Below are 25396 nucleotides of genomic sequence, written 5' to 3' on the forward strand. Positions count from 1 at the left end.
TCCTTCGAATGGCAACTTTGTTAGAGCCATCTTGGATGCCGTATCGGCTGACCAGCTCTTCAGCCAGAGAGTTCTCCTTGCCGCGGCCGATGCAGCTGACGCCCGAGCCACGAACTTGGCTGCGTCTAGTTCCGCTGCGCATACAAACTTGTTTGCCTGTATGACATTGTCTGTCATTTCGAGCAACTCACTCGGTGGAGCGCCTGCTACAATGTCTCTCCGTAGCTGTTTGGCCCAGGCTATGGACGCCTTGTTGCAGGAACCAACAAGAGGGAGGGCCATTCTGGACCTAGTGCTAACTAACAAACCGGACGGGTGCAGGTTGAGGGGCACTTGGGGAATAGTGACCACAATATAATCAACTTCCAGCTATCAATCAATAGGAAGCCTTATCAGAGAGTGACAAAGAAACTAAACTTATGTAAAGCAAAATTTGATGAGCTTAGAACTACTATCGGTAACATTAAATGGGACAACATCCTCAAAAATGCCAGTACGGAGGACAAATGGGAAAAGTTCAAAAGGATCCTAATCACCTCATGTGAGCAGTTCATTCCCTTTAAAAATAAAAGAAACTCAACTAAAAGGAAACCAATGTGGCTCGACAAGACGGTACGAGGGGCAATAAACGAAAAGAAGAAAGCGTTCAAACTACTAAAGCAAGAAGGCAGCGAAGAAGCGCTAAAATCGTACAGGGAAAAAAAACAAAATATGCAAAGATACGATCAAAACTGCCAAGGAGGAAGCAGAAGGGGGCGGAGCCTGGCCGGAGATGTAGATAGTCGCATCTCCGAGTAGCTCCTGCAAGATCCGACATTCCCATCCTGTTAACGGGACCCAGAGACGCCGAAAGGCAATCAAAAAGCAGCGGAGGCACAGTAGCAAGCTCCGGAGACAGAACAGACAGCAGCAGAGTTAATGATGCGAGGCAAGGAGCGGGGGAAGGCAGATGAAGCCAGGGGCCGGCAGAAACAACATGGCGCCGGAGGGAGGGAGCCGAGAACGCTCATACCGCAGCCCAGCACAAACAGTGCAGACACAGCACGTAAGCTGGCAGGGTATGCCAGGGAGGAGGGGGGCAGAAAACAGGACTCCATAAGCCCAAAACAACAGAGGGGAGAGCGGGAGAGCCCACAGAGAAGCACACAAACGGAGGGAGCAGGAGGGGAGGAAGAAACTGCAGACACAGTACATGCAGAAAGTGAAAGTCAAAAGGAAAGAGCAGACAAAGCAAACACAACAACGGATCCTGCTAAACACAGCAAGGACAAGGAAAAACAAAATAGTCTACATGCTGTACAAGATCATGCTGGAAATAAGCAGGAAGTCACAAGTCAGGCAGACAACCCCAACTACAAAAATAAAGGTGCAAACAGTGTCAATCCAGACGAACACTACACAGAAGACAGCATGAATAATGCAAGCAGCCCAGGCATATGCACGCACAGCGCAAATCACGCAGACACCTCAGAAAGCACTATACGAGACACCTCCCAAAGTGCAGAAGATGCCGCCAAAAAAGATCAAAGGCAGGAGGACGAAAGGTGCGCCAGGGAGCCTACGTTGAAAGAAATATTCAGCGAAATCACTAAAGGCAACGCATCACTGAACAACCTTAATATGCAGATGGGGGCGATGCAAAGTAATGTAAACCTGCTACGGCAAGATATGAGGAAAATATCAGAGCGTCTGACAGAAACTGAACAACGTATAAGCGACGTAGAAGACGCAATACAGCCGATGCAACGAGACGTGGAAAAAAATCTGCATGACATACAATATCTACAGAATAAAGTAGACGACCTAGAAAATAGGTCAAGAAGGAACAACGTGCGGATTGTGGGCCTCCCAGAAAAGACGGAAGGAAGAAACCCTGCAGAATTTTTTGAAACATGGCTGCCCGAACTGTTCGGAAGAAACACTCTAACTGCAATGTTTGCAGTCGAAAGAGCCCACCGTGTACCGACACGACCCCTCCCCCCGGGGGCTCCAGCCAGACCGATACTCATCAAAGTACTGCATTACAGAGACCGTGATACCATACTCCAAAAGGCCCGCGAAAAGGGTGAAATCCAATATAATGGCGTGAAAGTCTCCTTCTATCCAGATTTCTCCACGGAAATACAAAAGAAGCGAGCAACATTTGTAGAAATAAAAAGACGACTGCGAAACCTACAAGTGCCCTACGGGATGCTGTACCCGGCTAAACTGAGAGTGGCGGCGCTGGGCACGACACAATTCTTTGAAAACCCAAAAGATGCAGGTGCCTGGATAGATCAAAATGAAGAACAGATTCGGAGGGGAAGATCGCCGCGCAAGACACCATGAAGAGGCTGCACCTAAAGAAACGTTCATGCAAAGGGAACCGAAAATTTCTGAAAGGAGCTCCTGGGACGACAGGATGCATCGCGTAGGAGAATGGAGGACTGGTACCCCGATCCGATGAGACAACGGATCAGTGAGTTACATGTTGGGGGTGTCTGTTGTTTGGTCTCTCTCTCGCATATTAGGGGAATATTAGATAAGATACAGTTAAAAGGGATAAGGTTAAACGATAGAAAAATGATTCAGGGTGGGATAAGGGGAAGAAATGTCAACGTAAATGTACAAATGATAAATGTGTTGCAAATAACGAAAATATGTATAGTAAATGTGGATAAATGTCTGTACTGGGGGATGTGGGGGACCAAACCAAAATGTTACTGGAGAAGCCCTATGCGGAGAACAAACAGTAATACACATACACATATACGGGGCGACACGGGCGAGACACAAATACAGAGATGGGGACCCTCCCAGTGCGTCTCACTCATAAAAACAAAAAGGGGTGGAGGCGCCCAGAAAATAATAACCCTGCGGAAAACAAAAAACAAGGAAAATGGGTAGTAGGATAAGGGTCGTATCGTGGAACGTGAGAGGTATGAGTGACCAGACAAAACGATCAGCAGTACTGCAAGTCATCAAGGAACAAGGCCCGGCTATTATATGCTTGCAGGAAACACATTTATCAAAAGAAAATACGGACACGTTCAAAATAGGGGGGATGGGTCAGAGCTTCCACTCCACACACACGAGGTATTCCAGGGGGGTCAGCATAGTGATACACAGAAATATACCGTTTAAATGTCTCTCACGAAAAATTGACCCAGAAGGCCGCTTTATATGCCTACACTGCAGAATCTACAACTACACATGCATTATAGCTTCAGTATATATCCCGCCACCATATAATAACATGATAATGAGGCAAGTTATAGGTTTCATAACAGATAAACCGGACATTCCAGTCCTTATCATAGGCGACTTTAATTCGGTCATTAACCCTACACAGGACAGACTAAGGGCAGGAAACGCAAACGAAGAAAGGAACCTGACACCACTAGGTAAACTAATAAACGAGATATCATTGATAGACATATGGAGAACACGGCACCCCACAAACAAACAATACTCCTGCTACTCATCCACATACCAATGCTTATCTAGAATAGACCTAGCGGTAGGGAATATTCAGATATATAGAGATATAACCTCGATAGAATATCTACCAAGAGTTGTTTCTGACCACTCCATCCTACATCTGGACATACAGCACAGTAACACTGTGAGTCATTCCCAAAAAAGATGGAATCTGAACTCGCACTGGCTAAACATATTAAACAAGGAAATAGTGAAAAAAACACTAGAGGAATACTTCATATTAAATAAGGATACCACAAGTATGACGATTTGCTGGGAGGCCATGAAGGCATATATGAGGGGGGTATACATACAGCAAATCACACAGGCAAAAAAAGGACATAGAGAAAGAGGGCAAAAAATACGAGACAAACTAAAAGAATCAGAAGAAAATTACATAAAAGAGAAAACTATAACAACACTCAACCTATGGAAACAGGCCCAAGAGGCCCTTAATAAATACGTCCTAGAAACGGCAGCCACTAAAAATGGGTTCAGGAAACAGACATATTATGAGGAGGGAGAAAAAACGGGACATATGCTGGCAGTTATAGCCCGAGCACAAACTAGCCCCACATACATCATTGAACTAAAAGACGCACAAGGCGAGATAGTCAGGGACGCAACATCCATAAGAGAGATTGCACGGGAATTTTACTCCTCTCTGTATTCCTCGAAACTGGAAAAAACGGTAGAACAAATCGAGGAATACTTGGCGGATATAAGAACACATAAATTGACGGAGGAACAGAGAGAGTTTCTAGATGCACCAATAGACTTGGAGGAGATGCAAGAGGCAGTAAAAGATATGCAAAATAACAAGGCCCCAGGGGAGGATGGTTTCCCAATAGAATTTTACAAACAACATGCAGACAATTTATTACCACAACTCCTGGAGACATGGGCGGGGGCGGAAAAGGAAGGGGAACTACCACAAACAATGCGAAAAGCAAAAATAATAATTCTGTTAAAACCAGAAAAGGACCCCCTGTTGATGGACTCGTATAGGCCGATATCGCTGTTAAACGCGGATGTCAAAATTATAGCAAAAGTTTTAGCCAAGCGGCTATCACAAGTGGCATCCACCTTGGTGCATCCAGACCAGAGTGGGTTTATACCAGCAAGATCAACGGCAACGAACATCCGTAGAGTATTTCTAAACCTACAAATACCCGTAGATAATACCGGAGACAGAATCATATGCTCACTGGACGCGGCCAAGGCGTTTGATAGCGTTGAGTGGCAATACCTGTGGAAGGTACTAGAAAAAATGGGCTGTGGCCCAATATTTGTGAGACGAGTAAAACTCCTATATGCTAGAGCGGAGGCGGATGTGTCCATCAACGGGGGGTCATCAGAAACATTCCCACTACACAGAGGGACAAGGCAGGGATGCCCACTATCGCCACTCCTGTTTGCACTTGCAATAGAGCCCCTAGCATGCAAAATTCGGTCACACCAGGAAATAGTGGGATTCATAAGAGGAAACATGGAGGAGAAAATCGCTTTGTATGCAGACGACATGTTATTATTTTTAGGGGACAGGGAAAAATCTTTAGAAACCACGATGCAAACAATAAAAGAATTTGGAGCCTTCTCAGGACTCGCTATCAATTGGACCAAATCCGAAATACTATCAATAGACACCCCAGACATGCAAGTTGCCAACAGAGAATTAACCCTGAAATGCACCCCAACAATTAAATATCTGGGAGTTAAAATTACAAAAAAGGTTAGTGAGTACGGGAAAATAAACCTGGAACCACTTATGGAAAAATGGAAACAAAAACTTCACATATGGAAAAAACTACCCATGACAATCATAGGAAGAGTGAATCTTATAAAAATGATATGGATGCCCCAATTACTGTATCTAATACACAACTCCCCACACTGGATAACACAAAAATTTTTCCACAAGGCCAAGGGACTATTTAGAGAACTCATATGGGGAGGGAAGACACCTAGGATAAAATTAGAACTGCTATACAATTCAAAAGAAAAGGGAGGATTAGCCTTGCCCAATCCGTTCTCGTACTTCATGGCCTCCCAGCTGCAACATCTCAGGGGATGGGAGACAGAAGAAACACACGACGCTAGTTTCAGAATCCTTAAAAATCTCTTTAACGGATCACATTTGTTTGAAACCCTGGAACGTGGAGCGTTTAAAAAAAACGGTCAAAGTGCCCCCACGCTATTATTGATACATAAAATATGGTGGAAGACCAGAAACATGCTTGATATAAAAAACTGCACACAACATACCCCCATATGGAATAACCCGCACCTGCCAGAAATCAACAAGCTAAAAGGATTCCAAGGGTGGAAAGACAGGGGAGTTAGGAGAATGGACCAGATACTGGAGGGGGGGGAACTAAAAACCTTCGAGCAGTTAAGGCAAAACCACGACATCCCCAATAGTGACTTTTACAAATATCTGCAACTTAGACACGCTATACAAGCGGAAAAAAACACGGCGGAAATAACAATGGTAATAAATATAGTAGCGGACATAATAGGAAAAGCCACCACCACAGCGGGGAAAATATCTGTACTATATTCCCATATACAGGACACGGTCAATGCACACAACCCGTTATCAACAAGAGCAAAATGGGAGGCAGACATAGGGCCCATTGAGGAGTCGCACTGGGAGGAAATCCTACAAATGACACCCAAGCTGTCTCTGAGCGAATCACACAGAGTCTCACAAATATTTCTAATACACAGAGTGTACCGCACCCCGGCCTTCTTACACAATATAGGAATGAGAACCTCCCCGATATGTGTAAGGTGCAAAACCCACACGGCGGACCTAATCCACATGCTATGGCGTTGTCCGAAATTGCACAGATATTGGATGGGAATAAGAAATGCAATTAACGCGGCATTTGGCATACGTATGGACTTTACACCATACGTGTGCATTCTGGGATACATACAGGATCTAACATTAGATGATCATGAAAAACTAGCGGTAGCCAGACTATTGTATATAGCCAGAAAAACAATAGCCCAGCGCTGGTTGGACGAAGAACCACCCACGCTGGGAGAATTCAAAAATAAGGTCAACCAAATTTTACCGTGGGAAAGGAGTATTTACACTAAGCGTAAGACCAGTCAAAAATATCAGGACATATGGCTGAGATGGATACACGCCCAGAGCAGTAATATTGGATCAAATACATAGGGAGTGGTGAGCCGTGTGGGGAGGCACCAGTAAACCGGGGATTTACTAAGACATAACAACGTATGTAATGGATATATATAAAGTTTATTGGGAAATGTAGAACAAATTACAGACTCGATATACAATAAAATAAAGTGGTAAGGAGTAATAGGGAAAAGTTAAGAAAGGAGGGATTGGAGAGGGAGAGACCGGGCAACGGGCAAAAGAAATATGACCCCCCCCTCGAATGCAACAAAAAATCTAACCCTGAATCAATAAAAGAAAACAGCAAGAAGATAAGCAACACGAAGACCAAAGAAGAAAACAAATATACGTTACAAGAACTGTTATTATTGTTTACAACACAACACTGTGTTCATTCAGAGACAGTTTACCCAAAGAACAGAACGTTGAGAGAGAGATCTTAGGGGGGATGGGGGAGGGAGGGGGGTGAGGGGAAGGGGGTGGGTGAGAGGGGGAGGGGGAGGGAGGGGAAACCAAAGATTTGTTAAAAAAAATGTTTTAAAATATGCAAAAGGTGAAAAAGTTTAATAAAAAATACTTTAATTAAAAAAAAAAAAGGAGGAAGCAGAAAGACGGATCGCCAAAGAGAGCAAAAACAACCCGAAGCTATTTTTCGACTACATTAACAGCAAAAGGATTTGCAGGGAGAGCGATGGCCCTTTAAAAAAACAATGCAGGAGAAATCATTGATGACGACGAAGGGAAAGCAAACCTACTAAACAGTTTCTTCTCAAGTGTATTCACCAAAGAAAAGGAAATGCCACACGAGATGCAGGGGAATAAAACGAACCCCTCACAAAATATCTCATACCTAACGCAGGAGGAGGTGCAGAAGCGTCTAAAGAAAACTAAAATTGATAAAATCGCCAGGCCCAGATGGATTACACCCAAGGATACTAAAGGAACTAAGTGACGAGATAGCTAGGCCGCTATACCTAATATTTCTAGACACTATCAAGACCGGCGTAGTACCATTGGATTGGCGCATTGCCAACGTGGTTCCAATTTACAAAAAAGGGAGCAAAAGTGAGCCTGGAAACTACAGGCCAGTAAGTCTCACTTCAGTAACAGGAAAAATCTTCGAGGGGATTCTGAGAGACGCCATTGATGAGTACCTCAAGGAGAATAAGGGAATAACTCCTCACCAGCATGGATTCATGAAGGGTCGATCATGTCAGACCAACCTGATCAGTTTCTACGATGAAGTAAGCTCTAAGCTGGACCAGGGAGAATCTATTGATCTCGTATATCTGGACTTCTCTAAAGCCTTTGACACCGTGCCACATAATAGGCTAATATACAAAATGAGGCAGCTCGGACTGGGCGAAAACGTGTGTACGTGGGTAAAAAATTGGCTCAATGATAGAAAGCAGAGGGTGGTAATAAATGGTGCGTACTCTGATTGGGCCACCGTCGCTAGCGGGGTGCCACAGGGTTCAGTATTAGGCCCCACTCTGTTCAACATATTTATCAATGACCTGATAGAGGGGCTGCACAGCAAAATATCAATATTTGCAGATGACACAAAATTATACAATATAATTAATGCAACGGAGGACAATGTGCGGCTACAAACGGACCTGGATAAGCTGGGGGCTTGGGCAGAAAAATGACAAATGAAGTTCAATGTTGAAAAATGTAAGACTATGCACATGGGCAGGAGAAACGGATGTCACCAATATTCACTTAATGGGGTACCACTAGGGAAAAGTGATATGGAAAAGGATCTGGGGGTACTAGTGGATAATAGACTAAACTGGAGTAACCAATGCCAGTCAGCCGCTGCAAAGGCAAATAAAGTCTTGGGGTGCATTAAAAGAGGTATAGGGGCGAAGGACGAGAACATCAGCCTTCCATTATATAAGGCACTTGTCAGGCCTCACATGGAATACTGCGTACAGTTCTGGTCACCGGTGCTCAGGAAAGATGTAACAGTGCTTGAGGGGGTTCAAAGAAGGGCAACCAAACTAATACATGGAATGACGGGACTGGAATACCCAGAGAGGCTATCCAAATTGGGACTATTTACTCTTGAAAAAAGGTTAAGAGGCGACCAAATAACCATGTATAAGTACATGAGGGGACAACACATGGATCTCTCCCGCGATCTGTTTATACCAGGGACCACGACGGTAACAAGAGGACATCCGCTACGATTGGAGGAAAGTAGGTTTCATCATCAACATAGAAGGGGATTCTTTACTGTAAGAGCAGTTAGACTGTGGAACTCTCTACCGGAGGAAGTGGTGATGGCAAAATCTATAGAGGAGTTTAAAAGGGGACTTGATGTCTTTCTGGAGAAGGATATTACAGGATATAAATATTAGGTTAAGTGTCAATCCAGGTATACAGACAGGTAGGAACTATTAGGGGTTGATCCAGGGAACAGTCTGATTGCCATTAGGGAGTTGGGAAGGAATTTTTTCCCCAAAAGGGCTAATTGGCTTCTGGCCTTGGGGTTTTTTGCCTTCCTCTGGATCAACACAGGAGGATAGACAGGCTGGACTAGATGGACATTGTCTTCATTCAGCCTTACATACTATGTTACTATGTTACTGACCCATGCGGCCGCAAAAATCGGCTGCAAGGCAGTGCCTGTGGCTTGAAACACTGTTTTCGCCAATGTATCCAGCTTCCTGTCTTGAGGATTAGCCAGAGTTGCTACTTTGGCTGTTGGCAATGCTGTGCTTCTAGATAGTCGAGACACTGGCGGGTCGACTACCGGAGGTACCGCCCAACCCTTTTTCAGACCCCCTGGGAATGGGTATGTAATTTTCCAAGTTTTCCCGGGTTGCCTAAATTTTTTGTCCGGGTTCTGCCATTCTTTGTTAAGGACCTCTGAAAAATCCTGATGGTCTGGAAAGACCTGTCGTGATCTCTTCTGCCGTCTAAACGACACCGTGGAAGGAGCCGTCTCTACTGGTTCCTCCATTACTTGGAGGGATTCCCTTACGGATATTACCAGGCTGTCCATTAGACTGGCTAGGCACAACACCTGTTCCTCGTCTAGCTCCGAAGCCGACGAGCCCGCAGAGTGGTCGTAGTCTTCAGACCCACTGCTCTCGCCTGCCGTTTGGGCCGTGTCCTGAGACGCCCGTGAGCACGATGCTCGAGGGGAATCATGGCGAGCCCGGGCCGGTCTCGCAGAGTACCGCGACCGTGAAGAATGCCTTGATCTGTGGTAAGTATGCACGGACTCCCTGGGCCCATGAGAGTCTCTGGATCGTCTGGACTTGGAGGGTCTAGACGACCTCCTGGTGTGGCGCGATCTACGGGGAGTGTCCTCGCTGCTAGGGGACCTCCTTTTGCGTGCCCTCCCTCGTGCATATTCCGAGGAGGACGCGTCTGAGCTGGGCTCTAACCGGCGTAAAATCGCCGCAGAGGATGTGGCCAAACCAGAAACGGCAGCGGCCAGGGACCTCACCCATTGGGGTTCGGGCCCTGGCTCCACAGGGGTGGCGGGGGGCACCGGGGTCCCTGGAGTTGCGCGTGTCGTGGCACATCTAGCGCAGCGGGGGTCGACTTGACCGCAAGCAAACTTAACGCTGCAGGTAGTGCAAGCGTAATGCTTCACCCTCCCCTTGGCCGGGCTGGAACCCTCTGATCTAGGGTCAGACATGGCAAATGAAAACAATCTCCAGGTAGCGGGGAAGCTACTTACTGTTACAGGAGTACCTGCAGGGGGGACAGGGGAGGGTGAGGGGAAAACACCGCGAAGTGCTGCCTTGGGCAGGGCTTACCCGGTCTAGCAGCTGTTTTGCGGTTCCCCCGATCCAGCTGGAGCCTCTGGTCCTGACGCTTGGATGCTGTTGGGAGTCGACGTGGGTCCACCACACGACCTCGCAGCGTTGGTGACCCGGCAGGTGTTGTGGCAGGGACTGCTGCGGCGTTGTTACGGCTGCTGGTGCCCGAGACAGTAGGTGCTGCTGCTGTCAGAGTGCTTTCTCTATAGCAGAAGAAAAACTGCAGGGCTGGATGGCTGCTGTGTGCTCTGAGAGCTGCGCAGTGCTGGGCTCAGAAGTGCAGGCAGGACGAGGTGTCTAGCTGCTGAGAGCGGCCAGTCCTCTATCTGGCTGCCCCTTTTAAACTTGCTGCGGTCGGAGGGGGCGTGGCCTGCCCCGGAAGCACGTCCGCGACCTGGAAGGGACGCTATCCGGCCGAGACGACGGCGCTCCGCCCCCCGGAGCGCCGCGCCCGGAAGTGGCCTGCCGGCCGGCGCCCTGCAACCTGCCTCGCTTTTGCCCCTGTCCGGGAGAGCTGCTGCCGCTGCTATCCTGTGCTCCATAAGGTACCCTGCCGCCACTGCTGTCAGTATGGAGTCCCCAACGGGGTATCTTGTCCATGTTCTGGGGGCCACAGCCTGTCCATGCGTCGACTGTTCCAGCAGTGCTGCCCCCTATGCGTCACCGTCAGACAGTGCGCTACTCCAGGGAGGGGGAGCCCTATGGCTGGCGAGTAACCGACTCAGATGCGCATTGCATGGTCGGGCCCTTTTTTCTTCACTGGGTGAGACGCCGCAGTAGTGGTGGAGACACCCCCTGCCTGCGTCTCCCCCGGGAGGCCAGTAGAGCCAGGGAAAAGCCCCGACTCCCCAGATTCCCGCGAATAGCCACGTCTGCCTCCTAGCAGACACTAAGCTAAAGACTAATTAGCTGAGTGCCTGCAGGGGGGATATAGCCAGGGGGGAGGAGCTAACACTTTTTTGCTTAGTGTCGCCTCCTAGGGCAGTGGCTATATCCCATGGTCTAGGCTGTGGCTCCCAATGATACGGACGAGAAAAATAAAAATTCACAGATGAAAGCAAGCAGAGAATTGTTTATTTAAATACCCTTCTAAAAGTGTGCATATATTTTTCTTAATAGAAAAAAATAAAAACAAGTAAAGGCTTTTTTAAAAAACTTTAAGGGATTGAAGTAGTAAAACCACAACTGCGTGCAGTTGGTATTGCCACATATGTATGAAAACTACAACAGCTTATTGCACAAAAACAAAAAGCCCTCATACAGCTCAGTCTATGGGAAAATAAGTGTTATGGCTTTTGCAATGTTGTGACAGCAAAAGTTTTTCTCGCTGAATGACTAACAGCCGAGAGCTGCCTGTGATTGGGTGAGGTGCTCAGCCAATCAGAAGCAGGTCTGTGATTGGCTGAGCACCTCAGCCAGTCACAAGCAGCTCTTGCTGAATGACAGCCGAGAGCTGCCTGTGATTGGCTGAGCGCCTCAGCCACTCAGAAGCAGTTCTTTCAGCAAGCGGGGATTTAAAATCCCCACCTGCTGAAAGAATTGCTTTGAAGAGTCGGGGACAGCGCAGAGAGGATGTGGCTGAGCCCCGGCAGCTGAAGGAAGGGGAGTATGATTTTTTTTATTTTTACCACCACTTTTCCTTGTTTTTCAGGGAAAGGCTTATATTTAGAGCCCTTCCCTGAAAAACAATTACTGGGTGCCGGCAGCTGGATCCCCCACCGCAGCTGTCATGTGACAGTTGTGGTAGGAAATTCTTTATTCCCTGCAGAGATAAAGAATTCCTTTGCTGCATCTATCACAGATGTGGCAGGTGCAGCTGGGAATTCTTTTTCCTCGCAGGGATGAAGGAAACATCTGCCGCATGCAGCAGATGTGTTCTTCATCCCCGCGGGGACACAGCAGCAGCGGACAGATAAGTTTTTTGGGCTTTTTTAAACACTAAAATTCTTGTTTTTCAGGGAAGGGCTTATATGTAAAGCCCTTCCCTGAAAAACAATTCAGGGGTGCCGGCGGGCCATTGTCTTCAATGGAACCGCCGGCAGCAGCCACAGCTCCATTGAAGAGAATGCATGCATTCCCCGTGGTGCATGCATGTCCTATCTTTGCAGGCACACACCATAGGGAATGCATTAGTTCTAATAGAAGCGTGCTTTTGTGCGTGCACATGTCAGACTGTCAACACCTGCGGAGTCTAGAGCAGCTCTGCTGCATACTATATCCCATGAGGGTGGCTTCACACAAGCATGTTTTTGTGCTATCAGTATCAGAGAAAGAGGTTAACATCAGTTCTGACAAGAGCATTTAACCCCTTAAGGACCAGGCTGTTTTGTACCTTAAGGACCAGACACTTTTTAGGGATTTTACCCATGTGGTGGTTTTATTGCCCTATTTTTTTTTTCCTGTAGCTACCAAAATTATTTTTGCTGCGTTTTTTCCAGTGACATATAGGGCAATTTTTAAAATATCTTTCACTGACTTTTCCCCCGCTTTAAGATTTAAAAAAAATATATATATATATGCTTTTCCCGTTGAACAAGAGAAAAATTATAGCAGTTTCTTCTTTTGTTACAAATCGCTATTCGGGACATACAAGACAAAGGATTCCTACCTTTATCATCAAGGAGCAGATTCTCTGGTTTTATATCTCTGTGAGTAATTCCAAGACCATGCAAATATTCCTTAAAAAAAAACAAAAAAAAAAAACGCAATGACAAATGGCCGTTTTGCAAATTGATCTAAGGAACATAAAGAACTCTCCCCATATAGTGAATGAAATATGAATGCATGCACTTGTCGGAGAAGATTTATCAGTGTAATTATAGGTTGCATGCATTTATGTCGGAATGCACCATTAATGCAGTGACTGTCTAGGAGTGTTGGGGTATGTTCACACTCAATGCAAAATAGAGTGGATTTTCCAAGTCATAATTTCCAAGTCAAAATCTATGGATTTTGATGTGGATATGCAGCCGATTTCCCCCTTTCAATAGAAAGGGTGAAATCAGCTATAGATCTGCACAAAAATCCATACCAATGGTGCACATTTTGGCGTGGAAATTGTGTGGATTTTCATTGCGTGACATCTGCACCATATTCCTCTACATGTGGACATACCACAAGACAAATTTTTTCTGCGTCATGCTACTTCATGGATGATTTACCTATAGAATATAAAATAAAGTTATGCATGTCTGAATAGATTTGCTTCTTTTGACGATTAATCTTTACAGACTGTTCACATTGCTTTAGATATAATTGGTCATACAGTTGGCCATTTGATTTTTCTCCCCCTAGCCCAAAAGTTCAAGGCTACATTCAAGAGATGAGGAGACTTTAAATCTACTTGCGTTTATATCAGCCACCGTGTTTGTATTGTCGAACATGACTTTCACATTTGACCCTTGGAGGGAGGAGATGATCAGAGGCCTAAAGGGCTGTAATAGAAACGGCTCATTTCTATCTGTGTATGTGCTCCATGAATATGCATGGCTGCTGCGTGTCACAATTGCATTTGCAACACCCTCCAAATGGCAAGATTCACTCCCTTCACTTGGGACAGCAGTGATCATGTCACCTTCGATGCACAGTCATTCACCACATCTATGTTAGTGGGCATGGGGGACAGCACAGCTGCTAGTGGCTGCTAAGACTGCCTGATGTAGTACAAGAATACAGATAGACATACATGAAGATAATTGTAAGTGGCTGACTCTCTAGAGATGCAGGAGGCGCTGGGCTATACTAGAGCTCAAGCACCCGACGACACTTCATATACAGCACCTGACTCCCACGGGACGTAACTGAGGCACGTCACTGTCGCAGGGCTGATAAACATCCAGGAAAGGCTTCTAACCTTAGGGCCAGTGAGGAGTAGGAGTCTAGATTTGCGCAGCTCCAGGTCAAGAGAATTGTACCACTTGGATATCATAGGCCTCCGGTCTATTGCAGCCTAGAAGTACCCAAGCTATTTTAAAAATTGTGACATTGTAACAATGCATTCTTGCTCACTAAAATTCAAAAAAGTGGGAGAGAGCTCTGTCGCGTGTACAGATCTGGTAGGTGGGAAAGGAGGGGAGGGGGAGTTTGAAATGCTAAATGTTCCATTGTTGAAGGCAAAAAAAAAAAATTTTAAAAATTTAAAGACTCAAAACGAATCTTAATACAATTTAAAAAAAAAAAAAACTGTACCGCTAGAAAAAAATAATGTAACAAACAGGAAACCGTATAAATCCTCACCACGCCTGCAATAAGCTGCTGGAAGAACTTCTGTGCCTCCTGCTCCGGCATCCCCACATCCGGCTCTAGAATGGACAACATTACTATGATGAACCATGTGAAAATATATTGGGATGCCAACATTTAATCTGTTAGAGACCGCAATATGCATTTTTACTGGCCTCACTTATGGGCTTTAAACCTGCACATACATCTTTTTAAGGCGGTGGCTTGACTGACTACTGGCAGCCAGGCTCCTGCTCTAACAGCCAGGAGTGGAGAAACCTCAGATCCTGGCAGTTTAATCTCTTACATGCCATACAAACAATTGCAGCTGCAGCATGTAAGCAGATAATTGGGGAGGAGGCTTCTTCTGTCACCAATGGGTTTTCATGGAAGTCGGAAGCCCGACAAAGGCCTCCATGTCTATTCCATGTAATTCAGGCTATTAGGCCCAACTTCCTGCTGTCAGAAGCGTTGTGGAGTACACTACATAAGTAATGCAGTGTACTATTACAGCGATCGAGCAATTGCATCTTCAAGTCCCCTTCAGGGAGAAAAAAAAAAAAAAAGTAAAAAACGTTGAAAAGATTCAATTAAGTTTAATTTAGGGAGAAAAAAAAAAACAAAACATTTTTTCACCACGGAATAAAAAAAAAAACATCTAAATGAATAAAACACTAACAATTGTTTAAAAAGCAACACTTAACGTATTACAGTGTTCATAACACAATGAAAATATTTTATCTTGCATGGTAAACACCATAAAAGAAATTTAAAAAGTACCAGTTTTCTCTTTTCTTTGCCTCCCAAAAAAAATGCAAAAAAAGCAATCCAAAAATCACATGTACCTCAAACTGGTACCAATAAAAGCTTCACTTCTTCTGCAAGAGAAGAACCCCTCACATAGATGCTGGAAAACAACGTTATGGGCCTTGGGCTGCTTTCACACACCCGGGAAACTCACGAGATTTGTACATTGCAAGATGCACAAATGTGAACCCTATTCATTTGAATGGAGTCATATATACGAGCACGCTCCAGGTTATTGCTTTCATGGGACCTTTAATGCATCGCATGACTCTCGAATGCCGCGCGATGAGAGGTTTCCTATTGAAATCAATGGGAAACATTTCTGTTTCTCTATCGCGTGTGAAACTTGTGCAAGAGGATCAGAAAACACCTTGCATCCGCGGTTAAATCGCATTCACGAAAGCAATATCAGGACGAGTTTCACAGCCAGATATCGCACTCACCTGTGTGTAGGTAGTCTTAGAATGTGCAATGCAAATGCAATTGTTTTTCTTTAAAAAATGTGTTAGTGTTTCCAAACTAGTAAAAAAGATGAACAAAAAAACTCAAACTTTGTATCGCAGTAATCCTGATGATCCATGCAAGAAAGTTTTTCATTAATTATAAACACTAATGACAAAACCCAAGAACGGTGGAATTTTTGCACATTTTTTTCCTAGTTAATAGCTGGGGAACCCCGCTGATTATGATCTCTGGCGATCACCTGATTGTCAGGCCCGCTGTCAATGTAGGTCAGACGTGCGTCATAGCTGTCAGGAGAGGAAGTACCCTAGCCAATTTCACTTCTATTGAAATCAGTGGGAGATGAAAAAGCTATTACACTTCCACGTCCGACCCCAGTGTCAGAGGCAAAAAGTGCTAGAAGTATAATGGCCGCTTAAGCTCCTTTGATTTCAATGTGAGCAAAGACAACTAGGGCACTTCCTCTCGACTCTTAAGATGCCCGTCCAACCTTGAGGGTAGGTCGTTAATAGTTTTTGCCCAGAAAACCCCTTTAAAGTTGGGTTTGTATAAAACTGCTTAGTGGCACGTCAACACAAATACACCACGGTAGGATAGAACAAAGGCAGCCACGTACCTATTCTATCAAAAAGCTCACCGCCGCGGCAATACTCCAAGAACAAATAGTGAATATTTCCTTCCTTGCGATGTCCATAGAATTTGACAATGTTTAGATGGCTTAGCATCTTATTGATGCAGATTTCTTTCTTTATGTTATCTGGGCAGTCAGTTGCACGTTTCATATCTACGATCTTCACCGCCACTGCCTCCTCCGTCTTCCGGTTCACAGCCAGCTGCACCCTGAGGGGGAAGTTTGAGAAGCATTAGATGATGATACAGTTTGTATTGGGTGGAATTAATAGATAAATGCAGTAATAATTCTCCATGCAGTAGAGTGCATGACGACAATATTTGTACACAGCGGGGCTTATTTACTAATATGGTCTAAAAGTTAGAAAGTGGAAACAGACTAGACACTCTTAAAATGCGCCAATTTCATAACTGAATGATATGTTGAATTTTAAGATTGTCTAAGTTTAAGCCTAAAATTGCACCAAAATTTTGGCAGTGCAAAAATTTCAAGGTGAACAAGAACTCTGCGTGGTTTGAAACGCGTTCTCTGTTCCGGTTTTAAAAGGCACTTTTCAATAAATCAGTAATACACTTTTTTTTACTGTGGATCTTTGATGTAGCCTGTAAAGTGGCTGACATGTTTTATCGCTCAGCCCTATGATCTGTGCAGAGTTGATATCAATCCCTCTACTCCCTTGGAAAAAAAAAAAAGTCACAAAACTTAATAAGCATGAAATCCCCCTCCCCCAGATGCAAGAATTCTTGCAGCAGGGTGGGAGCCGTGCCCCTGCGGTGATCCCCGTGGCTCACCTCCGCTCTATGTGCCGGCTGCTGCCCAGCAGGCACTTGCACAGAGCTGTTGTGTCAGAGGTGATGTTTCTGTGCGGGCCTCTGCTAGGCTCACACAGAACTAGGACATGCCGCGATTTGTTTACCGTGCAAGCTTTCACGTGGTCAAATCACGGCTGCCTGCATTATATAGGGGTCACCATTACTACCGAGGCCACTACAGGGGGTCACTATTGGGGCTCATTCCCATGGACAAACACATTTTAGTTATACAAATGCGATAAGTATTTGCATGACCAAAAAGAAAAAAACTTGCTTCCGCTCGTGCTTTTTGCCTGCTCTGGCGTGTTTTTAAGTACACAAATACACTGCATATTTGAGCATGCAAAAAAAGAACGTAGGCAGTGGAAATGGTGTGCAAATCAGCATGTTCCCTGCATACTCACTGCATATTTGTGCCCGCCCATTCACCTCAATGCTTATTGCAGTGTGTAATACTCCCCAACAAGATCATGCTGCGGATTTTTTCACTTGATTTTACATTGTGTGAAAAAATCCACTCATGTGAACGAACACATTGAAGTCAATGGGTTCTATTCACTGCGTATTCCGCACACAAGACATCTCAGCCATTGAAGACCGCTACAAAGGGAAGTACAATCCGAATATGATAAGTGACTGCTGGTTCTTACAGAGGGAAGGTAACGCTTCTTACAGAAGAAGTCAACATCCAAGCGTCAATATCCACCAAAAACAGCTGAATGGTAATATTACGGCGCGTCCAAACTGTTATCTTAAAGGAAATGGTTCATAACTTGAAGGTGAGATGCACTGCGAGTATTCAGCGTTACCAGCAGGTTGTAATTTTACTGAAAAATATCACTTAGGCCTCCCTCACACGGGGCGTTTTGTACAGCGTTTAGCGCTGCCTTTCAAGCCCAGCACTAAACGCTGTACAACACTCCAATTCATTTCAATGGGGCTGCTCACACAGGGCTGAAAACGCAGCGCCTTGACAGCGATGCGTGTTCTATTTTTGGGCGTTTTCAGCCCTGCGTTGCCCATTGAAATGAATGGGCAGCAGTTACAGCACTGCTGAAAACGCGGCAACACTTGGTGCCACATTTTTGGCAGCATTAACCGCTCACTGATTTTCAGGGGGAGGGCTTGCAATAGAAGCCCTCACCCCGAAAATTAGTCCCAGCTAGGGTAGAGAAAGAAAAGAAAGTAATACTCACCTAGCCGCTGCAGTCCGGGTCGCGGCCGCTGGTCTGGGTTTCCCCTGCACTCACAAGTCTATTGCCGTAGGCCAGGTTTGAGAACCCCGCCTCCAGCAATAGAGTGCTGTGATTGGGCATCGAGCCAGCGCCGACAACCAATCACAGCCCTTCATTGACTGTCTCAGCCAATCAGAGCTTATTTCTTTTCAGCATCCTTGGCTGCGTTTTCAGCACATAAAGTATGCCAGCGCTGCTGAAACCGGGTGGAATTTGCAGTAAACGCTGCGTTTCTAAAAACACCCTGTGTGAGGGAGACCTTACTTTCTGTTATGAATATTTTTAAAAAATTTGCTGCAGTGTTATTGGCTAAGTGATCGTGCGCAAAATGCCCACCAGGTGACGGCATGCCAGCTTCTCCCAGGTTCCAAGAGTCAGGGCGCAGAGCGCCAGTGCTGCACAGGAAGTCGCTGGTGTTGGACAGTATGCAGGTTTGCTTAATGATCCACCATGTTAAAGGGGTTGTCCCGCGAAAGCAAGTGGGGTTATACACTTCTGTATGGCCATATTAATGCACTTTGTAATATACATTGTGCATTAATTATGAGCCATACAGAAGTTATTCACTTACCTGTTCCGTTGCTAGCGTCCTCGTCTCCATGGATCCGTCTAATTTCAGCGTCTAATCGCCCGATTAGACGCGCTTGCGCAGTCCGGTCTTCTCCCTTCTGAATGGGGCCGCTCGTGCCGGAGAGCTGCTCCTTGTAGCTCCACCCCGTCACGTGTGCCGATTCCAGCCAATCAGGAGGCTGGAATCGGCAATGGAGCGCACAGAGCCCACGGTGCACCATGGGAGAAGACCCGCGGTGCATCATGGGTGAAGATCCCGGCGGCCATCTTACTAAGGTAAGGAAGAAGTCGCCGCAGCGCGGGGATTCGGGTAAGTACTGGATGGTTTTTTTTTTTACCCCTGCATCGGGTTTGTCTCGCGCCGAACGGGGGGGGGCTATTGAAAAAAAAAAAAAAACAGTTTCGGCGCGGGACAACCCCTTTAAGCCTGTTACCTGCCTAAAGCACCACATACTGAGCTATAAGGTGAAACGAAGGGACAGGGAGACAGGTCATTTATTTGTTTTTTTATATACACCCCTTCCCCACTCTGCGGATCCCGTGCGCCACACAAACCCCTGGCTATTTCTAGAGTCCGGCGCACGCCCTCTCCCATAGACTTGTACAGGGGAGTGTAAGCAACAGGACTATAAAAGGAGTCAGATCTTCATGCCCCGCACGGACTTCAGGAGAGAACAGCGCGCAAGTATGAGAATTCATAAACCAACTGGCTCCCCGGCACCTCCGGCACCTACACTTAGTCTCTGCTGTGTTGGGCAGGGGGCCGGTTCCCTTTAAGGGGCCACAAGAGCAAAACAATACTAAGGACAAAAATGTATCATGAACAAAAAGCCACAATAATGAGGTATCCATGCCAGCTGGGGCTTCCTGGGGGCCCCAACACCTAAAACTTACTCTCCGTAGGCTCCTTCTCCAAGTGTCTGCACCAAGTCCCAGCCTTCAACGAATGGCACGGCCATGATTACCGGGCTGTCAGGGGAGAAAGAGAAACCGATTACTATAGAAGTACTTTATACAATCCTGATAACCCCACACCGGGGGATGCCACCTAGTGGTGGGACTGTATGTACACCACCAGCAGCCACACACAGCGCCCCCATGGGTAGCCCCCAGCTCACCCGACCAGCAGCCACACACAGCGCCCCCACGGATAGCCTACCAGCTCACCCGACCAGCAGCCACACACAGCGCCCCCACTGGTAGCCCCCCAGCTCACCCGACCAGCAGCCACACACAGCGCCCCCACTGGTAGCCCCCCAGCTCACCCGACCAGCAGCCACACACAGCGCCCCCACTGGTAGCCCCCCAGCTCACCCGACCAGCAGCCACACACAGCGCCCCCACGGGTAGCCCCCCCAGCTCACCCGACCAGCAGCCACACACAGCGCCCCCACGGGTAGCCCCCCAGCTCACCCGACCAGCAGCCACACACAGCGCCCCCCGCGGGTAGCCCCCCAGCTCACCCGACCAGCAGCCACACACAGCGCGCCCCCACGGGTAGCCCCCCAGCTCACCCGACCAGCAGCCACACACAGCGCCCCCACTGGTAGCCCCCCAGCTCACCCGACCAGCAGCCACACACAGCGCCCCCACTGGTAGCCCCCCAGCTCACCCGACCAGCAGCCACACACAGCGCCCCCACGGGTAGCCCCCCCAGCTCACCCGACCAGCAGCCACACACAGCGCCCCCACGGGTAGCCCCCCCAGCTCACCCAACCAGCAGCCACACACAGCGCCCCCACGGGTAGCCCCCCAGCTCACCCGACCAGCAGCCACACACAGCGCCCCCACGGGTAGCCCCCCCAGCTCACCCGACCAGCAGCCACACACAGCGCCCCCACTGGTAGCCCCCCAGCTCACACCACCCTCAGCGCCCCCACCAGTAGTCCCCCACCTTACACCACCCTCAGCGCCCCCACCTCACACTGCCAGCACCACTGGTAATAAGCCACCTCATCTTGCTGACAGCCCTAACATCCCCCATCTCCCTGCCCACCCAGCACCACATCCACACATACCAGGTATCTCACCTCTGATGCCGCTGACCCCCCACCTCACACTACTGCAGGGACAGAACACCGTAGCCCGGCGGCCCACATTACTGACCGCCCCGCCGGCTCACGCCCGCTTCACCACAGAGTGCGCCATTGGGTGCCATGCTACACCTCACACAGCCGCTTCTGCTCCCCCGCCGGTGCCGCAGGCCGGCCGTCACTCACCCTGAGTTCTCCCAGATCACTCGCTGTACTTCGCACCCAGCAGCGCTCCGGCTTTCCCGCCCATTAAGCTTCAAACTACCCGGCAACAAAGTACGTCATCACGCCGGCGTGACATAAACGTCATGACGCTCCGAACACGTGACACACTCTGCCATATATAAACAAATGTGCCGCTCTGTAGCAGAGACTCAGTTCTCTGTGCGCTGTATACGGGTCACTGTGTGTAGGAGCAGCACAGGGATACAGAGTATCACTCAGCTGTAACCAGGCAACAGTACAAACCAGAACCGCGGGTCCATAACATGTCCAAGAGTCGCCCCCGACTAAACGGATAAGGATAGAATGAGGATAGGCGTGGTCTCACTACCGTCGTATAGTTCTAACCGGTGACCTCGCTTCTTCACGGCCGATGATGAGAACGCAGTTGTTTTTTTTCCCCCTGGTTTCTTTCCCCGTTCTCTTTCAAACTTTTATTACTCCGTCGTCGTATCGGTCTGCGGTGCGTTCTTTTACGGACAAGGTGTAAGTTTCAGTGGTGCGCTTTAATGAAGCCCCCAATGTACTGAAAAACTCTCACAACTTTCAAAGTGGAGTAAAATGGGGGAAAAAATGCAATTCCGCCATATTGGCAGGGGGCTGACGGGGCGCGGAAGCAAAATGACAAGTTGTTTCTATGTGTGTTTGCGCAGCATATTTATGCAACCAAAATCCGCAATACGCCAAAGTAAATCAACGGAAGTTGATTTCCGTTGGTTATTTCCGGGCTGGAACAAGCAGCGTCGCACGCGTCCCCACGGCCAATACTGGAGGGAACTTGTTTTGTCTGAATAGGTATTTCTGCGGACACACTGGGACTCCTCAAACTATCTAAGGCGTTTTCACGCGGCCGAGAAAATATCACATTTATATGAATCCCAGTGCGGGAAAAAAAAATCGCGGCATGTCTTACCTTTACATCGCTTCACCCAATTGTTTCCCAACATCTTACCTCCCCAATCTTGGTACTTGCAGTGTCCAGGGAGCGGCAGCCGAAGTGCGCTGGGACAGGACTCCGAGATTCTCATGGTGTACGTTTGGTATCGCGCACAAAGTTGTCGTCTTCAGAGGGCCGGGCATACATTTTATTTGCATTATGTGTTGTTTGATATGCATTACTGCGATATCTGGCACCCTGTGTAAAGGCAGCACTCACGGGGTTAAATTCCTCCTTCCAGGGTTTGTTTACACAGAATCTGCCCTGCTTAAGGCTGGCTGTCCACGGGCCAGGTGTCATTGCGAGATCCACGGTGATGAATCGCACGGAAAGCTCGTATGACACGCTTTCCATAGGATAACTATGGAAACCGCAGCCTACTGCGCACAAGCGGAGAAGCATAGCGATTTGCTGCAATTCTCCACGGTGAGTTTATTATTAATATGGGCTCAGCGTGGAGACCTTTTAGTGCTCCCCCTCCTGCCCTGCGGCAGAACATTGCTAGCAATATTCCGTTGCGGCCATGCCTAACTCCTTAACCAACGCCCATACGCCTGGTGATTGCAGTCTTAAGGGGTCTTTTTCTGATACTATCACCTTTAAGTAGCGCTGCTTCAGAAGCCCAGCACAGGTCTCCCGTGCCAGGGTAAGTGGGTGCTCAGCTGTAGGATAATAGCCTGCCACTTGCTCAAACAGTGGGGACTGGGGAAACCTCCAATCTCCACTGTTTAACCCTTAACATTCTGCAGTCAATGCAACTGCAGCATGTAAAAGGGTGACAGAGGGAGGGTGCTCCCTCTGTCACCCATCGAACTCCCACCATTTGATTGTGTGAACCCAGTCTAAGAATGTATAGTCTATCCTTTCTTATCAATAGTGAAGTCCGCAACTGCGAATACACTTGTATGTGGATATTAAAACTACCAATACAATTCATTGAAAATAAATTAATGGGAAGCACTTGCGATCCTCTGATGCGCTGAAACACGTGCCTGAAGAATGGAATGTCACAGAAGCAATAGGAGGCATTTTTGAATGAAAAACCCACATATGAGCATGAAACGTGCATGTCAGCAAGCGAGATATCACGCTCACCGATGCGAATGCAGCCTGAAAAGGTGCATTAAGGCCTCCTTCACACGGGCGACAAAGTCGCGCGATTTTGTAGCAAGGCTACAAATCGCATGTATGAGAAGCCCATGCTTTCCTATGGGTTACTTCACACGAGATGTTTTGTAGCATGCTGCAAAACGACACACAAACCTCGCAGGTCCGGCGATAGGCCTGCGACACGTGAGGTTTTGTAGCCCATGTTTCCCTATGGAGCCTTCCTCTCTGTTGCATCACATCGCACGAAAACGCGGTTTGCATGCGATGCAACTTTGACAGTTGCAAATGCTACTGTCAAAGCTATAATCTAAGCCCTAACTGCCGGGAAAAAAACCAAAAACACACATACATCACCTTAGACGAGCTGTCAGCCTGGCCACAGCTTCTCCCCAGGTCCCAGCACTGATCATCTTCTCTTTTGGACGGGTAATCAAAAATCCCCGCCTCCTGGAAGCGCTGGCTGTGATTTGCTGACAGCCAATCACAGCAATGGCAGTGTCAGCCAATCACAGCCAGCGCTTCCAGCAGCCAGGGATTTTTCAAGAAGATGATCAGTGCCAGGACCTGGGGTGAAGCTGCGGCGGCGCCCCGGACAGCGAGGAAGAGGTGATGTATACTTTTTTTTTCTCCTTTAGTTACAGCTTATTTATGGGGTAGGGCTTATATTTCTAGCGCCCCCCCCCCCCCCCCCCCGAAAATCCTCGCATGTGATGCTACAAAGTCGCACGATTTTGTAGCATTACATGTGACTTTGTAGCGCTACAAAATTGCGGTATTGGTGCGAGAAAATAGCAGCGATGCAACATCGCTGCGATTTTCTCGCAGCGATGCGGTGTCGCCCGTGTGAAGGCGGCCTAAAAGTTAAATATACCCAAGTGCGTGCGTTTTTGCAGAGCATATTTCCGCACACTTAATATGGAATTTTAGCGCATAAATACGTACAAAAATAGGACATGCCGCTTTTTTTAACCAAAATATGCCGCTAAAATTCACAAAGGTGAATGAACCTATTAAAATCAATAGGTTCTATTTACAGTAATTACATGTGCAAAAAAAAGCGTCTGTAAATACGTGGCGAATATACCCTCGCGCGAATGAGCCTTGAAGGATGAAGATAAATGTAGGGCTTGAACAAAAAGAAGTGAGCTTTACCATCTTGCAGAAAATGTTCAAAGCGATCATTCTCAGCGGCCATACAAAGATGTCCAATGGTTGAGCATGGCAGAACGGGCATCATATAGCATCTTTTTGGGGTCACCATTTCACAGGCCGCTCGTCTTCATCTCACATGATGAGATGCTGCTTGGCATCCATTGTAGACCGCTGCTTTAAGGTGACCCCACAGGAAGGAATCCAGAGAGGTCAAATCTGGGGAACATGGTAACCTGCGTCCAACCTAGCAGGGTCCAAACCGCGCTACGAGCCACCGACATGCATCCCTCTGGGAACTAAGTGGAACGGGCATCATGCTGGTACCAAACCCGTTGGTGTTGCTCCAATGGCAAGCCATTGTGCCATTTGTCCAGTGTTGGGTTTAGAATTCAGACGTTGGTCACCATTCGGGGTAAAGTCAATGGAAACGGGACCAATGAGCTACTCCCCCTAAATTCTCATTACTATCAATCAATAAATGCATTATTATAGCAATTTGCATTAAATTAATTAATTCATACACATGTACATTCTACTCAACTGAGCATACATGTGTTCTTAAAGGGCCACTCCAGCAAAAACACATTTTTCTGTCCTCGATTCCCTCACCTGATTACCTGTCACACTCTGGAAGTTTCCTCTGTGTAATTCCAGCCACTTCTATTTGGTGCATCCTCCTGTCTGATGCTTATCAAGCACCATCTGGTTAGTCAGATTTTTTACTTCCACATCAATCCCATGATGCATCAGCACAGCATTAGCTGAGACTATACAATTTCTGCCTATTGGGAAAGAGTTTAATTATCATT

The 25396-nt window shown here is 47.2% G+C and overlaps 1 protein-coding gene across 2 annotated transcripts in view; it reads right to left on the reverse strand.

The window, feature by feature from the left end:
• CHEK1 (checkpoint kinase 1) overlaps positions 1-21447 on the reverse strand; it is a 31042-nt gene extending 9595 nt beyond the window's left edge. Inside the window, exons 1-5 of one of the 2 annotated variants that reach the window (XM_066606636.1) lie at positions 21353-21447; positions 20028-20102; positions 16502-16725; positions 14632-14696; positions 13004-13073 (exon numbers count right to left, since the gene is read on the reverse strand). In XM_066606636.1, the coding sequence (XP_066462733.1) occupies positions 13004-13073; positions 14632-14696; positions 16502-16725; positions 20028-20092 (424 nt within the window). In that variant the 5' untranslated portion in view covers positions 20093-20102; positions 21353-21447. The remainder of the gene's footprint in view (positions 1-13003; positions 13074-14631; positions 14697-16501; positions 16726-20027; positions 20103-21352) is intronic. The other variant, XM_066606637.1, reaches the window with a different exon arrangement.
• Between the last annotated feature and the right edge of the window lie 3949 nt (positions 21448-25396).

The sequence above is a fragment of the Eleutherodactylus coqui genome, chromosome 6, assembly GCF_035609145.1.
Source record: "Eleutherodactylus coqui strain aEleCoq1 chromosome 6, aEleCoq1.hap1, whole genome shotgun sequence".
Classification (NCBI taxonomy): domain Eukaryota; kingdom Metazoa; phylum Chordata; class Amphibia; order Anura; family Eleutherodactylidae; genus Eleutherodactylus; species Eleutherodactylus coqui.